At 39.7% G+C, this 12,905-nt stretch overlaps 1 protein-coding gene and 2 non-coding genes across 3 annotated transcripts; all 3 read left to right on the forward strand.

The window, feature by feature from the left end:
- The first annotated feature begins 954 nt into the window (after positions 1–954).
- LOC147944387 (small nucleolar RNA R71) lies at positions 955–1,061 on the forward strand. Its single transcript, XR_015558711.1, has one exon. It is a non-coding gene; the product is annotated as a small nucleolar RNA R71 (small nucleolar RNA).
- A 7,000-nt stretch (positions 1,062–8,061) lies between these two features.
- On the forward strand, positions 8,062–8,168 carry LOC147944388 (small nucleolar RNA R71). The gene has a single exon (XR_015558691.1). It is a non-coding gene; the product is annotated as a small nucleolar RNA R71 (small nucleolar RNA).
- A 2,297-nt stretch (positions 8,169–10,465) lies between these two features.
- Positions 10,466–11,339, forward strand: LOC147944389 (uncharacterized). Its single transcript, XM_087512563.1, has 3 exons — positions 10,466–10,753; positions 10,866–10,928; positions 11,001–11,339. Exons 1-3 carry the CDS (start codon positions 10,466–10,468, stop codon positions 11,337–11,339), a joined length of 690 nt encoding a protein of 229 aa, XP_087368689.1.
- Positions 11,340–12,905: the final 1,566 nt, after the last annotated feature.

The following is a 12,905-nucleotide window of genomic DNA, read 5'->3' on the forward strand; positions in this document are numbered from 1 at the left end:
AAACAGAGACAAATTCAACAACTAAAACAGAACCAATTGCATGTAAATCAAACAGGAAGCAAATAACAGTAATTAAACAGATAAATCAATGAACAAAGTAGGTCCTAGAGATGGATTCATGGGCTGGAATCAAGCTATGACTACCTAAACTGATCAACAAACCTCAATCAACAAAGAGCTATCTCTAGACAATGATCTCATAAACTTGACTTAGGAGCTGATGTAGAGGCTATATTGCTCTCCATAAACTTGACTTTAGAATTCAAGCTCTCAAACTTTATATTCAGGTCATTATAAGAAGAATCCAACCTTTGGTTCATCTCAGCAAACTTCTTTTTTGTCTCAATCTGCCAATTTGCTTGGCCAGGTAGCAGTTGTTGCATCAAAGTCCTCAAATCTGATTCATGGGCTTGGTTGGTCTAAAGCCCTGGTGGGGGACACAGTGGAGCCTGGTAACTTTGTTGTTGCTGCTTGGGTACATTAGTGTTGTGCTGTTGAGGTTGTTGAGGTGGGTAGACCTAATCTTGAGGGCTTGCTACATTTGTGCTTCTATAGGAGAGGTTGTTATTCTTGAACTGATTATAACCTTTAAAACCTCCTTGGTTCTGCATATAGCAAATCTCAGCAAGTTCATTCTCCCCATCTTGAGGTGGAGTCTCTTCTTCACCATGAAAATGGGTGTTCTTTTGCTGGCTTAAGAGAATTTTATCCAACTTTTCATTAACAACGTTCAAATCCTTTTTATACTTCTCATCTAGACCAGAATCAACAAATCTCACTGTTCTATCATAATCCTCATTGTAGTTCCCATCAGATTGTGCTAAATTCTCCACTAGCTCCTATCCTTCTTCAACATTCTTATTGAGGAAATTTCCATTAGAGACTGTATCCTATAACATTCTTATCTTTGGCAAAACTCCTCTATATAGTGTGCTGAGTAGAGACTCATTACTAAACCCATGATGTGGACATTGTGTTTGATAGCCTTTGAACCTCTCCCATGCCTCACAAAAAGTCTCATTGTTCTATTGAACAAAACCAGAAATCTAATTCCTCACTCTTGCATTTCTAGCATTAGAGAAGAATTTAGCTAGAAAGGCCTTCTTACAAGCATCCCATGTAGTAATAGCACCAGTTGGAAGTGTCTTCTCCCATAGATGAGCTTTGTCTCCAAGTGATAAAGGAAACAGCCTGAGCTTGAAGCCATCTTCACTAACACCATTGAAAAATGCAAGTCAATATCGAGAATTTGAATCTTGGAAAATAATTGGGATGCTGGAACCAGTTTGCGGGACTAAGGCAAGGGAAGGATGGTTATTTATGGGTAGTTGTACTCGGTCTAGTATGTAAACGTGTAATATCTTATTAGCAAACTCACCGTTGTACTGTAACCTCGATATTAATTCAAGTATTCTGTTTTATGCTTAAAATGACTTGTCTAGAATTTGAATCGGAAAAATGTTAAGTGTTCAATCGGTTAAACTTGTCACCGATAGCCACTCGTCCACTCTCCAAGTCCTTAGCTATGCGGTCGTCCCGTCTCACCAGGCCACAAGCAAGTAATCGCAATCAAATAGTCAATTCAAACAGTTAATAATACAAGTCGCGAACATAAACTTGTCTAGCGTAACCATGCGGAGTTACCGAGCAATCTTCCCGCAACCGGACAGTCCTTAGCGAATATTACTTATCTAGAATTTGAATCGGAAAAATGTTAAGTGTTCAATCGGTTAAACTTGTCCGCGGTTTCACGTATCACCGATTATTGGGACGGTGATCGATTCTAAGGGACTACCTAACATCTTTGCTTGCCGCGGCAACTGGACAGTTCTTGCATAGATTCACTTAGTCCTTGATTGTCCTGTATGATTTGTATGACTGCTTGTCGCAACTGGACAGTCCTTAGCGAACATTACTGTTCCCAAGCAAACCGCCGATCTAGATCTTCGATAAACCGCATCGATCACGAAGACTAAGCAGCAGATAATCAAGATAACGACAAGCAATCATACAGATCATACAGGAAGGAAGGATGGTTATTTATGGGTAGTTGTACTCGGTCTAGTATGTAAACGTGTAATAGCTTATTAGCAAACTCACCGTTGTACTGGAAACTCGATATTCATTCAAGTATTATGTTTTATGCTTAAAATGAATTGTCTAGAATTTGAATTAGAAAAATTTTAAGTAGTATTGAAATGCCCCAACCCTATTTCTACCTTGCCGCGGCAACTCGCGGACAAGTTTAACCGATTGAACACTTAACATTTTTCCTATTCAAATTCTAGACAAGTCATTTTAAGCATAAAACAGAAACGATCACCAAGTCCTTAGCTATGCGGTCGTCCCGTCTCACCAGGCCACAAGCAAGTAATCGCAATCAAACAGTCAATTCAAACAGTCAATATTGCAAGGGCCGATCTAGGTTCAGGGTGAGGCCACAAAGCCTATCAAATTCATCTAGATGATCCAATGGATCCTCCATTGGCAAACCATGAAATTTATTTGCCTGAATCATAGTCATTAGCCCACTTTTAATTTTTGAAATTGTTGTTGGCTACTGCAGGAGGTACTATGCCAGCTGTCATGTTGTATGTATTTGGAGCATCCCCTGCACCAATATGCCTTGGCCTTTGATCATGGTTGTTTTGTTGATCCCTTAGCAACTGATCTTCCTTTTCTTGAAGGATTATGGTTTTCTTCTGCCTCAAGTCTCTTGGTAGCGGTTTATATGCTTAAGGTACCTCTGAAGGTTCTGATTTCCCTTGGATCTAGTGTGCATCAACTGACTCGATCACTCGCTCGAGCTGACACTCGGTCGAGCACAGGCTCGAGTTGAATACTGAATCTGACTGAGACAAGAAGACTGACTGAATCTGGGTTAGTAGCTTGATCACACGCTTGATCGTGCAGATGGTCGAGTGCTGGGTCAAGTTAGTACCTGAGATTTAAAACAACCAAGCTGATAAAGAATATAATCAGCAGTGATCAAATGAACAATAGAACTTAATCTTAAACTTGCGTAAATCCTAAATGTCACAAACAATCACTCAAATGGCAAAGGCGCCAAATTGAAACATATATTTTTGTGGTGGTGAAGATGAGATGTTTACGCAACGAATGTATGATAACATGCAAACAGAGACATAAACAATGATGATGATGAGCAGATGGAATGCAAGAGGTTTCAATTTTCTCTTATGATGTTCTAGTATATGAGATGCCAAACATACATTGATGTTTAGAGGTCGATACTTTAGAAACAAACATCCGTTGATGGCAAAAAAACCTTATTCACCCTCCTTTGGGTGGAGAAGTATTTTTCAAGAAAACGTTTAGTGGAAAAAGGTGCCCGATGGACGGTTGGGTCAGGGTCTAACATTTTGGTTTGGCTTGATCCCTGGATTCCTGATCAGCATCCTCGACCTGCAAACGGTAGGGGACGACAACTACACCCAAATCTAATGGTAAATCATTTGATCTTGCAAAACTTGAAATCTTAAATGTAGCGAAACGAATCCCGCCCGGCAACGGCACCAAATTGATACTAAGATTTTTGTATCTCCTAGCAGGTTCAATTAACCTTAAGTGTTGTAATATTTAAGGTGTCAATCCAAATGGGATGTTGCTAACACTCAAGATGCGATCAAGCAATCACAAGTCAAGCCAGTTCAAGAAGAGTGTTTGTCTAACAATCCTAGAATGATCAAAATGCAAAACGAAAATGAGTTACAGAACTAGAAATAAGAATGCATGACCAGAAGCGTAAATGAATAAAAACTTAAACGAGTCTAAACATGAACTACAAGAAAACGAGGAATGAAATAGTCTCGGGAATGTAATAAAAATCAGAAAGATAAAAGTCCTAAGGATGGGAGTAATTGATGTCGGTGGAGTATCCTAGTCTACAGAGTGTTTAACATGCCACAAGCAATCTATCCCTAAACAATGAACATCACAACTTAGCTTATCCAATCTCTTGGTAAAAGCTACTTAGACTCAACCACTTCCATACCTAGCTCTCGCTAGAGAAACGTGGTGGAGCAGGAATGACAAACAAGTTCATTCATGTCAACAAACATCCTAGACAGCTAATCTCTTACGCTAGGAACGTAAGTCTCTGGCACTAATTGGTCAGACATTTCATCGAACACTTTTTGGGTGTGGAAATATCTCGAACCTAGTTCCAATTGATCAGAGAGAAACTAGTAATTCTAACTCTAGTCCAGAAGGGAATCATACAAATCAAGCTTAAACACCATACATCATAAGTTCCTCCACCTAATCTATCCCATCCACAAGAACTAACGCACTACTCAGATCCGGAAATCATCATCAACAATACAAACTCAGAAAACATTGAAACAAGCATTCTTAGATAGGTAAAAATGAGATAAACAAGTTTGTAGAAGAAATCAAATGCAAATACTCAATGAATTAAAGGATATCTGGAGAAAAAGTCTGAGAACGGTTTTTGGTGGCTAGGAAAACCTTACAAAAATAAAAACAAGATAAAACTAAGATGATGTCGCAAAGACTTAACAAAACGTATTTATAGTAAAAACATAAAATCCCGAAAACTTAAAACGACAAGACGAAGAGTCGGTTTGGGAATCTCCTGAGGCGTGTAAGAAGGAACGTCTTCCTGACAGGTGCGAACGAGTAATGGCTCGAGTGAGTGATGGCGTTGGCTCGAGTGAGTGATGGCGTTGGCTCGAGTGGAGTGATGGCGTTGGCTCGAGTGGAGTGATGGCGTTGGCTCGAGTAGCGCGACTCAAACGGCACGACAGCACGACTCGAACGGCATGACTCAAATGGCACGACAGCGCGACTCAAACGGCATGACAGCGCGACTCGAACGGCACGACACGAACGACACGACAGCGCGACTCGAGCTGGATGTATACGCTTCCACTAAAGCGATGATAACTTTTGAACCACAGCTCCGCTTGCCTTGAAATAAACGTCATTGGAAAGATGACTCAATTTTCTACAACTTTGATGAAGACGTCGAAAGCTGAATCCCCCGACCGGTGGCTCGAAGGACGACTCGAATGGCGACTCGATCGACGGTCAAGGTGTTGCTCGAGTGGGTGACTCGAACGGCACGACAGCGCAACTCGAACGGCACGACTCGAACGGCACGACAGCGCAACTCGAATGGCACAACTCGAACGGCACGACAGCGCGATGTTTACCCAACGTCTCCTAGATATCTGAAATACTCCAAAATGCACAATGTATGCAAGGATGATGCAAGAACTACCTAGACATGCAAAGTGTATAGAAAAGACTAGAAAATGTTGCAAAAATATCAGTTGTCCTAGCTAAATGCATGATAAACATATGCTAAAAGGAGACAAAATATAGACATATCAACTCCCCCAAACTTATTCTTTGCTTGCCCTCAAGCAAACGATCAAGAACAACGTATGGAGAAGAGGTGTGTGAAAACGGGGTCTCAGAACCTAAAACATGCTGAATAGAGTAGTTAGAATCAAGGTCCTTGTTTTTAGTTCTATGATGCATGGTGAAGGAACTCTATTTAAAAACTTTAGACAAGCTCATCTCAACCTGAAACGATTCCGAACCTTAGTCTACACATGCCATCATTTCTATCATTCCCTTTAACATTCATTAACAAAGAACCATGAATCAAGCTATGCAATGTCATCAAACTCATTTGGCTGGGGTGAAGAGGTAGAGACAAAAATTGGTCTTCTTTGCAAGTGGTTTTAACAATATAGAACAGGGATCTCTCGCGAAAATGAGTTGAGCTTAAGAGAAGGCTAAAGGTTGAAACCAACTGATACATACAAGAGCAGTGCCCCGTCTACCCAAAGGTCCCAAGGAAACTTAGCTCTAACTTTCTAACCCAGAAGTTGGTCCTATCTCTACCGCTTGTCGATATCTCTTCTAAAACCCATGCTCTCATTCTTTTAACTTAGCCTTAGGAGGAGGTTACTTCATTTCAATCTAGCGGATGGGAAACTTTTTATCACTATGGTTCTCTTTCTTTTCTTCTTAGAATTCTAGACTTCTTAAGCGTTTTGCTTTTTTTTCTTCCTTGTCTAAACTTCTCTTTCTATGCCCAGAACCAATAATTTTTTTTTACATTGCACAACCAACATCCTTTACTAGACTTGTAAACCTTGAAAACACATTCCCCCTCCTAAAGACTCTTTACCCATTTTTTTCTTTCTCTTTTCAGAACAAATCCAATCCAAAAGCCCAAAATCGAGTTCTCACCTAGTCCTACTAGTCCGGATAGCGCGAACTAGAACTACACAGGATCCTACTCTTGTCGGCTAGAACCTAACACTTTCTAACAAGCTCAACTCGGAAAAGACCTCACACACAAGAATACAATTGGCTTGAAAGAACGGATGGTTAAGGGTGCGGGAAACTGTCCCAAAGATGGGAATCAGCTACTTGGATTATTAAGGGTGGTAAAACGGAGAAAGAAAATCCAAGTATGTATGTGGTATCCATGAGTTCAACTTCAATGCATAACAAGATAATTGCAAGTCAGGATTAGGTTCAGGTAGAGAGGGAATGATGTCAATTCAAAACACGCTTCAATCAAGACTAGAATGCAATTTCGAGAATTCAAAACCTGGTTCAGTCTTACATTTCAAGTTCAATCAACATGCATCAAAGAACTAATAACAAGGGCCTTGATCCTATCCTATTGAATTCAGCATGTTAACAAGGTTACAATCATCATCAACCCCTATGCTAAATGCAACATTCCTAAATGAACAACACTAGACTCAATCCTATTATGCAAATGCAAACTAGATGAACACTCTGTTTTTGTGGAAATTTTTGAAATTTTTCAAATTTTTATGGCTTTTCTATGCAAATAGATGAATGCAGACTCAAACATGATTGCTTGGCTTAACTTAGATAAGTATTCACATCCTGATTGCTTGCATCACACTCATTATGGTTTGACATTCTTTATGCTACAACTACATAAGGGTAATTGAACTCCTTGCATCCACCTGTTCATTCATCATCTCTATCATCATTCATCATCATCAACCACACAAAAGTGCAAGTATCACAGAGATGAACAAAGTAATTGCATGTAAATCAGAACTAAAACAGAGACAAATTCAACAACTAAAACAGAACCAATTGCATGTAAATCAAACAGGAAGCAGATAACAGTAATTAAACAGATAAATCAATGAACAAAGTAGGTCCTAGAGATGGATTCATGGGCTGGACTCAAGCTATGACTACCTAAACTGATCAACAAACCTCAATCAACAAAGAGCTATCTCTAGACAATGATCTCATAAACTTGACTTAGGAGCTGATGTAGAGGCTATATTGCTCTCCATAAACTTGACTTTAGAATTCAAGCTCTCAAACTTTATATTCAGGTCATTATAAGAAGAATCCAACCTTTGGTTCATCTCAGCAAACTTCTTTTTTGTCTCAATCTGCCAATTTGCTTGGCCAGGTAGCAGTTGTTGCATCAAAGTCCTCAAATCTGATTCATGGGCTTGGTTGGTCTAAAGCCCTGGTGGGGGACACAGTGGAGCCTGGTAACTTTGTTGTTGCTGCTTGGGTACATTAGTGTTGTGCTGTTGAGGTTGTTGAGATGGATAGACCTAATCTTGAGGGTTTGCTACATTTGTGCTCCTATAGGAGAGGTTGTTATTCTTGAACTGATTATAACCTTTAAAACCTCCTTGGTTCTGCATATAGCAAATCTCAGCAAATTCATTCTCCCCATCTTGAGCTGGAGTCTCTTCTTCACCATGAAAATGGGTGTTCTTTTGCTGGCTTAAGAGAATTTTATCCAACTTTTCATTAACAACGTTCAAATCCTTTTTATACTTCTCATCTAGACCAGAATCAACAAATCTCACTGTTCTATCATAATCCTCATTGTAGTTCCCATCAGATTGTGCTAAATTTTCCACTAGCTCCTATCCTTCTTCAACATTCTTATTGAGGAAATTTCCATTAGAGACTGTATCCTATAACATTCTTATCTTTGGCAAGACTCCTCTATATAGTGTGCTGAGTAGAGACTCATTACTAAACCCATGATGTGGACATTGTGTTTGATAGCCTTTGAACCTCTCCCATGCCTCACAAAAAGTCTCATTGTTCTATTGAACAAAACCAGAAATCTCATTCCTCAATCTTGCATTTCTAGCATTAGAGAAGAATTTAGCTAGAAAGGCCTTCTTACAAGCATCCCATGTAGTAATAGCACCAGTTGGAAGTGTCTTCTCCCATAGATGAGCTTTGTCTCCAAGTGAGAAAGGAAACAGCCTGAGCTTGAAGCCATCTTCACTAACACCATTGAAAAATGCAAGTCAATATTGAGAATTTGAATCTTGGAAAATAATTGGGACGCTGGAACCAGTTTGCGGGACTAAGGCAAGGGAAGGATGGTTATTTATGGGTAGTTGTACTCGGTCTAGTATGTAAACGTGTAATATCTTATTAGCAAACTCACCGTTGTACTGGAACCTCGATATTAATTCAAGTATTCTGTTTTATGCTTAAAATGACTTGTCTAGAATTTGAATCGGAAAAATGTTAAGTGTTCAATAGGTTAAACTTGTCACCGATAGCCACTCGTCCACTCTCCAAGTCCTTAGCTATGCGGTCGTCCCGTCTCACCAGGCCACAAGCAAGTAATCGCAATCAAATAGTCAATTCAAACAGTTAATAATGCAAGTCTCGAACATAAACTTGTCTAGCGTAACCATGCGGAGTTACCGAGCAATCTTCCCGCAACCGGACAGTCCTTAGCAAATATTACTTATCTAGAATTTGAATCGGAAAAATGTTAAGTGTTCAATCGGTTAAACTTGTCCGCGGTTTCACGTATCACCAATTATTGGGATGGTGATTGATTCTACGGGACTACCTAACATCTTTGCTTGCCGCGGCAACTGGACAGTTCTTGCATAGATTCACTTAGTCCTTGATTGTCCTGTATGATCTGTATGACTGCTTGTCGCAACCGGACAGTCCTTAGCGAACATTACTGTTCCCAAGCAAACCGCCGATCTAGATCTTCGATAAACCACATCGATCACCAAGACTAAGCAGCAGATAATCAGGATAACGACAAGCAATCATACAGATCATACAGGAAGGAAGGATGGTTATTTATGGGTAGTTGTACTCGGTCTAGTATGTAAACGTGTAATAGCTTATTAGCAAACTCACCGTTGTACTGGAAACTCGATATTAATTCAAGTATTATGTTTTATGCTTAAAATGACTTGTCTAGAATTTGAATTAGAAAAATTTTAAGTAGTATTGAAATGCCCCAACCCGATTTCTACCTTGCCGCGGCAACTCGCGGACAAGTTTAACTGATTGAACACTTAACATTTTTCCTATTCAAATTCTAGACAAGTCATTTTAAGCATAAAACAGAAACGATCACCAAGTCCTTAGCTATGCGGTCGTCCCGTCTCACCAGGCCACAAGCAAGTAATCGCAATCAAACAGTCAATTCAAACAGTCAATATTGCAAGGGCCGATCTAGGTTCAGGGTGAGGCCACAAAGCCTATCAAATTCATCTAGATGATCCAATGGATCCTCCATTGGCAAACCATGAAATTTATTTGCATGAATCATAGTCATTAGCCCACTTTTAATTTTTGAAATTGTTGTTGGCTACTGCAGGAGGTACTATGCCAGCTTTCTGGTTGTATGTATTTGGAGCATCCCCTGCACCAATATGCCTTGGCCTTTGATCATGGTTGTTTTGTTGATCCCTTAGCAACTGATCTTCCTGTTCTTGAAGGATTATGGTTTTCTTCTGCCTCAAGTCTCTTGGTAGCGGTTTATATGCTTAAGGTACCTCTGAAGGTTCTGATTTCCCTTGGATCTAGTGTGCATCAACTGACTCGATCACTCGCTCGAGCTGACACTCGGTCCAGCACAGGCTCGAGTTGAATACTGAATCTGACTAAGACAAAAAGACTGACTGAATCTGGGTTGGTAGCTTGATCACACGCTCGATCGTGCAGATGGTCGAGTGCTGGGTCAAGTTAGTACCTGAGATTTAAAACAACCAAGCTGATAAAGAATATAATCAGCAGTGATCAAATGAACAATATAACTTAATCTTAAACTTGCGTAAATCCTAAATGTCACAAACAATCACTCAAATGGGAAAGGTGCCAAATTGAAACATATATTTTTGTGGTGGTGAAGATGAGATGTTTACGCAACGAATGTATGATAACATGCAAACAGAGACATAAACAATGATGATGATGAGCAGATGGAATGCAAGAGGTTTCAATTTCTCTTATGATGTTGTAGTATATGAGATGCCAAACATCCATTGATGTTTAGAGGTCGATACTTTAGAAACAAACATCCGTTGATGGCAAAAAAACCTTATTCACCCTCCTTTGGGTGGAGAAGTATTTTTCAAGAAAACGTTTAGTGGAAAAAGGTGTCCGATGGATGGTTGGATCAGGGTCTAACATTTTGGTTTGGCTTGATCCCTGGATTCCTGATCAGCATCCTCGACCTGCAAACGGTAGGGGACGACAACTACACCCAAATCTAATGGTAAATCATTTGATTAATCCACGGACTAAAGAGTGGCATTTACCTATCCTTCAGGAATTTATGGATCCGGAGGATATTCAAACTATTAAGATTTTGCCTATTAGCAAATATTTTCATCCAGATCGATTGGTGTGGCATTATACACAATCTGGTCGATACTCGGTTAAGTTAGGTTATAAGGTAGCTCAAGCTATGAAGGCTAAAGTTGAATTCGGTCCTAACTGTAATGGCCTGAAGGCTCATGCTTGGAATCTTTCGGTACCACCTAAAAACAAGACACTTTTTTTGGCAGATCGCATCTGGCTCTCTTCCGGTGACGGTGCGATTAGCTTCTCGGGGAGTTACTTGTGACACGGTATGCAAGAGGTGTGATCTAGCGGTAGAGTCTATTATTCATACTTTATTTGAGTGTCCTCATTCCCGTCAGGTCTGGGAGAGGGTTTTTGATGGATTACACACGGACAAGTTCCCTTTTGGTTCGATCTATTCAAATCTAGATTTTATATATGGTAAAGGTTTAGCCCCTATGGCTTTAGGAGCTACTCACAGATCGATACCGTGGCTGGTCTGGTTCTTATGGAAGGATAGGAATAAAAAAGTTTTCCAAGGGTTACAATCAGAGCCAACAGATATCATTAATCAGGCACAAATGTGGTGGGAGGAAGCCCAAATAGCCGCAAGGGATGGCCCCGATTCGACAGAACCTTTACATTCTCCGGAAATGACAATTCGTTGTCAAGTTGATGGTTCGTGGAAATCTACATAACCAAATTTAGGTTTAGGATGGTGGTGTGCTGATGGTGAGAATCAGACATTAGTTTTGGGTGCCAGATGCCAACGTCGCAGTGCGTCCCCACTTCACTCGGAGCTGGAAGCATTATTATGGGCGAAGGAGTGAATCTTTTCCAGAGGCATTGATTATCAGCGGTTCGAGACGGATTCTGCAGATTTACTATCGATGGTTCAGGCTCCGGAGGAGTGGCTGGCTTTCTCTACGCTTCTTGATGAGTTCTAGGTGTTTAGTGCCACCTTGCCTCCTTTCACCCTTTCCAAAATCCCAAGGACGTCCAATGTGAAGGCTGATTGTTTAGCTCGTTCTTCTATATTGATATTGTCGGAAATGATTTTTGGAAACAACTTTCCTCCAGTTTGGGCAACCAATATAGGAGTTTTATTTTAATTAATGTTAGGTTGAAAAAAAAAAAGAGATGTCAATCCATAATAGTGTGATGCAAGCAATCAGGATATGAACACTAATTTAAGTCAAGCCATATATGACTATGGTTTTGTTCTAACAACCTAATGACAATATGAAATTCAATATGTAAACTACTAAGATCAGAGACTAAATGCAAAGTGAACAGAGATAAACAAAGTTGAAATGATACTAAACAGGAACAAGAACTACACTAATGCAAAGCAATGAATGAAACAGAATTGAACAAGAGTGAATGCAATGAAACGGAAATGAAACAAGAAAGATTCAGAACATAAACAAGAACACTGGATGGTGGTCGAGCAAGCACCTCGATCGTATGCTCGATCGAGTACTAGGTCGAGTGACTTAATACGAAGAACAAAGACAAATTCAACAATTAAAACAGAACCAATTGCAAGTAAATCAAACAGGAAGCGGATAACAACGATTAAACAGATAAATCAATGAACAAAGTAGGTCCTAGAGATGGATTCATGGGCTGGACTCAAGCTATGACTACCTAAACTGATCAACAAACATCAATCAACAAAGAGCTATCTCTAGACAATGATCTCATAAACTTACTAATCCATTCTCATGACAATAGCAATCAAGTTTAAATACTCCTAGACCTAGTTCTCACTAGCTAAGACATATATAAACATGCATTAACTTCCAGATCATCAAATGTCAAAAAACACCTAAGATCCTAACACACTACTCAGATGAACAAGACATGATAATCGTAAATACAAAACCGGAAATTAATGAAACTACCATGATTAGAAAGATGAGATAAAGATCTACAATATTGAACAAAGAAATTAACTCATATTCTCAATACCCAGAAAGTTATGGAACCAACAAAGTATGAAAATCTAGAGAAAAAGTGAATAAAAGTTGCTCATGATGTAAACAAAAAACTAAAAATCCCAAAAGGGTAAAAACTAGGTTTTTGTGGCTACAAGATATTATTTCTGACCAAGTCAGACTTGTGGGCGGCCATAGAGTATATTAGGTATTTGTAGGAAGGGAAGGAAGCCCTAAATCAGCTAGCAGACAAAATAGATAGGCGGCTTGATGTGCTCGACCATGTGCTCGGTCGAGTGCATGGTCGAGTGGCTTCTTCTTCTG

Source organism: Camelina sativa, chromosome 5 (genome assembly GCF_030686135.1).
Source record: "Camelina sativa cultivar CO46 ecotype springtype chromosome 5, ASM3068613v1".
In the NCBI taxonomy this organism is placed as follows: domain Eukaryota; kingdom Viridiplantae; phylum Streptophyta; class Magnoliopsida; order Brassicales; family Brassicaceae; genus Camelina; species Camelina sativa.

Coding starts and splice junctions, on each gene's coding strand:
- LOC147944389 (XM_087512563.1), top strand. CDS start 10,466: ATGGTTGGATCAGGGTCTAACATTTTGGTTTGGCTTGATCCCTGGATT. Junction 10,754..10,865: donor CGGTTAAGTTAGGTTATAAG/GTAGCTCAAGCT, acceptor TTTTTTTGGCAG/ATCGCATCTGGCTCTCTTCC. Junction 10,929..11,000: donor GGGGAGTTACTTGTGACACG/GTATGCAAGAGG, acceptor CATTCCCGTCAG/GTCTGGGAGAGGGTTTTTGA.